Source organism: Pelophylax lessonae (assembly GCF_965119305.1).
Source record: "Pelophylax lessonae genome assembly, chromosome: 4".
NCBI lineage: Eukaryota > Metazoa > Chordata > Amphibia > Anura > Ranidae > Pelophylax > Pelophylax lessonae.
This window is the reverse complement of record NC_138771.1, coordinates 633567686-633575558: the sequence shown is the minus strand read 5'-3', so window position 1 is coordinate 633575558 and position 7873 is coordinate 633567686. Positions and strand designations below refer to the sequence as shown.

The 7873-nt window shown below is 41.1% G+C and overlaps 1 protein-coding gene across 1 annotated transcript in view; it reads right to left on the bottom strand.

The window, feature by feature from the left end:
* Positions 1-5565, bottom strand: part of LOC309552883 (extracellular calcium-sensing receptor-like) — a gene marked incomplete at both ends in the record, with an annotated part of 10308 nt that extends 4743 nt beyond the window's left edge. The window contains 4 exons of the mRNA XM_082253794.1: positions 1-139; positions 421-522; positions 953-1768; positions 5308-5565. The exon at positions 1-139 is cut by the window's left edge and continues 89 nt beyond it. Coding sequence (XP_082109920.1) covers positions 1-139; positions 421-522; positions 953-1768; positions 5308-5565 — 1315 coding nt within the window. The remainder of the gene's footprint in view (positions 140-420; positions 523-952; positions 1769-5307) is intronic.
* Positions 5566-7873: the final 2308 nt, after the last annotated feature.

Below are 7873 nucleotides of genomic sequence, written 5' to 3'. Positions count from 1 at the left end.
CAATCTGCTCCAAGGAGCCAGCAGATCTGGGTTGCCAGTTCACAATATCGTAAAGGGCAGGAGGATCCCCATTTTCATCAAAAAATATGGATGTCTTGTCTTTAGTCTGAAACTTTGTTGTTTTAATATAATGAAGGAGCTAAAAAGTAATATTAAATGGTATTAAAATGATTGCTCAGAAATACATTTTATTCTAGAATACAGGTACCCACATTTTAAGTATCATGGAAGAGAGCAATGGAAGAGGTGGGGCAACAGGATTTTATAAGTACCGTCATAGGACATTACAAAGTTTTTTTAAAAAAGCAATACATTTTATATACATATTATCAACAACACAATATAAAAAGCCATCGGAACAAAGTACAAATTTGTCCCTCTTGATGGTTGCTTCACCCCTAACATTGGGGTCACTTCTACCTGGGAATCTACTCCAGAGAAGATATGAATGTATAGGCCGTCAGATTTGACATGTTTCACGGTCACCCGCTTCTTCAGGAGAAAAACAGAGGGGACAGTACACTAAAAAATAAAAAGCATAAATGTATATGCAACGTAACGACATCACAATAACGCAGGAATTTATTTACATATCATGCAAAACATTTATTTAGAAGAGAGGTAGGTGGAACATTTACCCCAAGGACGAGGCCAGGTCAGTTGGCAGTCATCATGGGGGCATCAAGGCATAAACCACTGGGGGAGTATGGAAGCAGATATAATAGGGCCACTGGAGTTACTGTACTGTATGTATATATTGGTATATAAAATATTCTTAGTTTAAATCACATTACATATGGTAGTAAAAACTTTAAAGACAAAACACTATACATAAGGCCCAAAATACAAACCAGTGTGGTCCTGTTGCCCCACCATCATTAAAAGGTAGTTGATTTATACAAGAAAAACCCCACATAATCAAGAGATATAATGACAATTAATAGTAACCTACTTGCCAAGGTTCAAAAGACAAAATGCTTGCACATTCATTATGAAATGGGCCTTTTCCTGGCTGACAGTGAAGTAGACTGTCTAAGGCCCATGCAAACGAATAAACTGAAGTGTAGACATTGAAAGTTATTCCAAAATCAACTTTCATCATTGACTTCCCCAGATTTTCCTCTCCAGTGCAGTTATGTTCTGTTTTGTTACTTGTCCCATCTAAATTTAGCTGGTTAGTCCACCTGCAAGAAAATATTTGCTCCCAAAAGTCTAGTATAGAAGAATCATTTGGAGCTTTTGATGGGTGTAAGCTGTAAAGGTGCTCCATGAATCCTGGCATCTGCCCTCCATGGATAGCAAACCCAACAGTGCCCATCAAGACTTGCTGATACTTTTCTTTAGAAAGAAGAGCAGAAGTTGACCATGATTCGCTGGCTATCCAAATTCTGCCAGTCACATTCTGTCTTGTTAGCTCTTCTACAACAGGCAAAAAATGCAAATTAGAGGACACCACTACCACAACCTTAGCTGTTGAGTTCTTGATAACTTTTACAATGTGAGGAGCATTCTTGTTGGGCTGACCGACCACAATCGTCTCTGTAAAGGCTTCACAAACACCAGCTTTAATTAATTCCTGCTTTGCCACTTGGAGACCCATTTGTCCATAGTCATTATCGCTGGCTAGAAACCCAACCCATGACCAACCAAAATACAAAATTAGTTTAGCAAGTCCTCGGGACTGAAATGAATCACTAGGTATGGTGCGAAAGAAGGAAGGGAAGACTTTTCTGTTGCTAAGAGCTGGGCTGCTGGCATAGTAACTTATCTGCGGAAAAAGAATAACATCGACAAGAACCCTATTAGATTGGATAGTTTCAAGTACTCACAAACAACGAATGTTTGGTCTATTGTAAATTTGGCATCATCTACCTTTTACGTCAGTAAAGATCAGTGCTAACACATCTAGAAATTGGAGAAATGTATGAAGTGGTCTAACGTCCACCACAGAATAACATTTTTTTAAACTTTTTGTTCATACAAATCCTGTTGCTCTTATAGTATAGATATTATTACATATGTTAAAGTGCAGCATTACCTAAAAATAAAGAAGATTTTCTCTATTTTCTCTAAACTAACTCTAAACCTACTCCCACCCCTATTCTAAGCCTTATCTATCTAACCTTTTAAAGAAAAGATCGCTATACTTACCTATACTATACTGAACCCGTCTCCGGTCTTCAGTAGCGCCTTCTATGTGCAGGAGAAAGCTGGCAACATTTGGAAAATGGTTGGGAAGTGATGTCACCAATAGAATACTATTGGGCTTCCATTATGGGGCCTCTCCTGCACACTGAAGCTGCCACTAACAGGATAAGATAGATTATGCTTAGAATGTGGGTTGGAGTAGGTTTAGAGTTAGTTAGGTTTTGCCTTTACTTCCACTTTAAAGGGGATCTAAACCTTCTGTGTGCAGTCACCCCAATCCTTACTTAACCCTCCTCTTATGTTAGGGTCAGAACCGACATTCAAGGTTTTGAATGTCTATAAGTATCACATAAATTTGTTTATTGCATCAAGATTTTTTTACTTTGTCAGGAACCTCTATTTAAACAATGTAATAGAAAAAGAATCCTTTTCACTAAATTATAAAATACTGTGGTGAAAATTAAGACGTTCATGGTGTTAGGGTCAATTCTGACCCAGTTATAATATAGGATTTTAGGACACTAATAAGTTCCAAAACTGAAATCATAAACACTCTCTCTGCTTAGTAACAGTGACAGCCAATCCCCTCTCAACCCTGTGAGCTGTAGTTAGGGAGGGGCCTATCTCTTTTCCTGCTTGTCTGGTTCTCTAAATAAAGTGAAGAAACATAGGGCAAATTCATTTCAGAGTTGCTGACTTTATTTTACCATTTTTTAAATTTGAAAATGAGAGGTATGCTATCAAAAGAAAGGTCTAAGGGGTCACACCAAAAAATATTAAAACCAATCTTTTCAAGGATAAAGAAGCCTAACAAGGTAACCAAGAGGTAAGAAACAAATTTGATGATAAATAATTATTCAGAGGGTATTTTATGGCTGATTTAAAACACGGGTCAAAACCGACCCTAACATCATGGATAGTAACAGAATTCTAACATAAGAGGAGGGTTAAGCTCCCTTGGATCCAACGATGTTCATGATAGCCTCAGTTGTCCCAGGACTCTCCCTTCTAATTGGCTGGGACAGCAGCGGGAGCCCATTGGCTCCCCTGCTGTCAATCACAGCCAATAAGGAGGGAACAGGGGGCAGGACCGAGCTGCAGCTCTTTGTGTTATATGGATACATAGAGCAGCTACTCTGGAGAAAGCATGTACAGGATCTCTCAAAAGTGTGTACACCCCTCACATTTTTGTAAATATTTTATTATATCTTTTCATATGACAACACTGAAGAAATTACACTTTGCTACAATGTAAAGTAATGAGTGCACAGCTTGTATAACAGTGTATATTTGCTGTCCCCTCAAAATATCTCAACACACAGCCATTAATGTCTAAACCGCTGGCAACAAAAGTGAGCACACCCATAAGTGAAAATGTCCAAATTGGGACCAAAGTGTCAATATTTTCTGTGGCCACCGATATTTTCCAGCAGTGCCTTAACCCTCTTGGGCATGGAGTTCACCAGAGATTCACAGGTTGCCACTGGGGTCTTCTTCCACTTCTCCATGATGACATCACGGATCTGGCGGATGTTAGAGACTTTGCGCACTGCAACCATCCGTTTGAGGATGCCCCACAGATATTCAATAGGGTTTAGGTCTGGAGACATGCATGGCCAGTCCATCACCTTTACCCTCAGCTTCTTTAGCAAAGCAGTAGTTGTCTTGGAGGTGTTTTTGGGCTCTTTATCATGTTGAAATACTGCCTTGCAGCCCAGTCTCCGAAAGGAGGGGATCATGCTCTGCTTCAGTATGTCACAGTACATGTTGGCATTCATGGTTCTTTCAATGTACTGTAGCTCCCCAATGCCAGCAGCACTCATGCAGCCACAGACCATGACACTCCCACCACCATGCTTGACTGTAGGCAAGACACAGTTGTCTTTGTACTCCTCACCTGGTTGCTGCCACACATGCTTGACACCATCTGAACCGAATAAGTCTATCTTGGTCTCATCAGACCACCGGACATGGTTCCAGTAATCCATGTCCTTGGTATGCTTGTCTTTAGAAAACTGTTTGCAGGCTTTCCTGTGCATCATCTTTAGAAGAGGCTTCCTTCTGGGATGACAGCCATGTGGACCAATTTGATGCAGTGAGCGGCATATGGTCTGAGCACTGACAGCCTGACTCTCCACCCCTTCAACCTCTGCAGCAATGCTGGCAGCACTCATACGTCTATTTCCCAAAGACAACCTCTGGATATGACGCTGAGCACATGCACTTAACTTCTTTGGTCGACCATGGCGAGGCCTTTTCTAAATGGAACCAGTCCTGTTAAACCACTGTATGGTCTTTGCCACCGTGCTGCAGCTCAGTTTCAGGATCTTGGCAATCTTCTTATAGCCTAGGCCATCTTTATGTAGAGCAACAATTCTTTTTTTTCAGATCCTCAGTGTGAGGGGTGTACTCACTTTTGTGAGATAATGTAGCAGTGCCTCCAGGGCAAGTGGCTTTCTCTGGGGGCACTGCTTTGGGGGGAGGAGCCAGGACCGCCAACGGGGAACCCGAAAAGAAGAGGATCGGAGCTGCTCTGTGAAAAACCACTGCACAGAGCAGGTAAGTAAAACATGTTTGTTTTAAAAACAAAAAACAAAACAAAGCTTGAGACCCCGTTCACACTGGTGCGACCTGTCAGGCGACCTGGTCGCCTGCCATAGAGCAGCACAGGCCCCAATCTAATAGGAGCGACACAAGTCGCTCCGACTTAGAAAAAGGGTCCTGAGCTTCTTTGGGGTGACCTGGAGCGACCTGCATTGACTTCAATGATATGAAGTCCGTGCCGGCCGCTCCGAGGTCGTGGTGCGAGCTGAGCACCGTGACTTCACAGGTCGCCCCAGTGTGAACGGGGTCTTAATGCCACTTTAATGTTCTTTCCATATTATTTGTATATGTATGGATAAATCTTTTTTATACTTTGTATTGTCACTCTGTATACTTGTCAAAACTTAATAAAAGATATTGAAAGTAAAAATTAAAAACATTAAATATTGAAAAATGTAATTGAAATGAACAGGAAAATAGAAGTAAACAAATATGCAAGGTAAAGGTAAAAAACAAAAAAAACATTTCACAACATAACTGGGCATCAGAAATATAAATCTAACTGTGGTGGCTGGGTGGCTGCAGAATCATTTTAAGAAAAGTATTTTCTTTTACCTGTGGATATCTATAAAGTCCTAAGATTTGGGCCATTACGGAAGAGCCTGTGGACCCAGAATCACCAACAATACCAACAAAAGTTCCTTTTCTTCCACACCGATAATTTGGAGAACTTTCTTTCTCTCCAGATAACATCCATAAAGTTCCTCCCGTGGCCTGTCTGATTGTCGAACAAGAGTACAGGATCTGGTAGCCCAGGGTGATATTGGGAAGGAGGTCTGGGTTCTTGTTGATCTCTTCTATGGCAAATATCATGGCTTGCATTCTCTGATATTTTTGAGGGTCAAGGCTAATGAATTACAGTGAAAATTAAAGAAAAATCAGGTTCTTTGCATGCATCACTAAATATACTGCGCATGAAGATTTCTATTTAACTTGCATAGTTGACTGAGACTAGACCTCCGACACTCTTGGGGGTGTGCAGGATGCTGAAGGTTCTTTATCTATCAAAACTCTTGGAGACTGCAAAGTTTTTCAAGAGCTACACTAAAAAAGAAATCTCTTAGCTACAGAGATTTCCTACTTGTTCATATACACTACAGGGGACCAAGATGTTCTGTGCATTCTCCAAAAGAAAAACAAAGAGAGAAAAAGCAAAGGAAGGGAATCAAGCCTTCATACAGCAGTAGTTGATACTTTCACTTGGGATTAGGAAAGGAGAAAGGATAAGAATGAAGTTAAATTTACTTACAGCTGGAACCCAGTGGATATCTGAACAAGAATCAGAGCTTGTAGAGAATCTGCCTCCATTGAGACTTTTGCTTGCCTTGTAGGTCATACTCAATTCTGGCTTCAATACTTTCTAAGCTACTGACCCAGAACAAGTATACAGATAGGGAAAATCAGATGAAGGTGAGAAGACCTTATCTACCTCAAGAAAGGAAGCCGCTAAAGCTGCAGATCTAAAAGAAACCAGAGGCGTGGAGGGGGGTACACAATGAAAAGGGAAGATAAAAAAGAGTCCATGTACCTCATAGAAGTACTACAAAGTCCATGTGCTTAGGGCTGCCATCAAAGGACACTAAACCAGATTTCCAGGGCTGCAATGAACATAGAAGAGAGAGGCGCCTCTAAGTGCAGACACCGTCTTAGTGCCGACTGAGCGGTGGATGTGCCCATACTCCACCACTCAGCCGGCACTAAGATGGTGACCAGCGAAGCTGCATGTAAAACATATCCCTTTACAGGACGTCACCAGTGCATGGGACGGATACCCACCGAGGATCCACCACTCATTTGATGTGTCTGTAGCTATTCACCTCCATGTGAGTTGCTGTTGTTTTTATCTGCAATAAATTGTAAAAGTCTGCACTAATGCCTCGTTTCCACTGAGTGGTACGGTACGGTACGGTTCGGTTCAGTACCCTTTCATGATAGGCGTGGTGTAGCAGGAAAGCTGTGATAGACGATTCTCTGTCAACCAATCAAAGTTCTGCAGAGTGTAGCTCCACCCTGTTGGTACGGTAGTAATGTGCTTGGTACCCCAACGAAAGGGTACCAAAAAAGTGGTACGGTACGGTTCGGAATTAGGGTACCATTGATAATGGAAACGGCATAAATAGCGTACCGTACCGAACCGAACCGTACCAGAAAGCTCAGTGGAAACGAGCCATTAGAGGCACCACTCTCTTCTATCGTTCTTATCTACCGGTTTAGAGTCACTGACTGAGACCAGATACAAATAGAATTTGCTGAAATAGTTGGCAATGACAGGCTCCCGGCTTCTCTCAATAAAAGCCTCCTTTAAACTATAGCTACACCCAATACAAAAAATGTGATATATTGCAACTTACTAGTCCTTAGTCAAAAAATTAGAAACTTATGTAACTACCACTAAGAAAATTTTTCACTTTTTGTAAGTCCAGCCTGGGTGACGACCATGGCTTCTTCCATATGTTGAAGCAATTGAGTGTAGCCATCCTAGGACAGTTATATACAGGACCACCTCCTGAAAAAAAAGACCAAAAAGCACCCCTAAAAAAAGAAAACAAATTCAACCACCACATATAAGGACTGGTAAGGTGCAATATATAATACATTTGTGTTTTGGTTTAGATAAACTTTACGACTAGTTACTAATTAGGTATATTCTACCAGTTAGCCCCAGTAGGGAGCAACACACTTGGAGAATGATACTGAGTGGATTGTTCTCTGTTGTGCTGGCACAAGAAACTTGGTTTTGGCATCTGGAAACAGTGGTTTGGGGCTTTTTTTCCTAGCAATGATGTGTGTGGGAGGAAAAGGATCGTGAAGAATGCAAGCACTTGTGGCTGTTATGCAATGCTGAAATCTAAAGAGAAGACTAGTTGCTTATTGGATGTTGGCAGGACTTTAATAGAATTCTCCACAAGTGGTAGTAACTGCGGGGAGTATGGCTACTTTTAAAAGACTCTTGGACGTACATCTCAAGGATCAAAACATTCAGGGGTATGGGAAATAATTACGTCCACACACACACCTATCTAAACAGGTTGAACTGTATGGACTATTGTCTTTATTCAACCTCAACTACTATGTATAAAATTAACAATGTGAGCTTGGTAATCTAATGAAGGGTAATCAA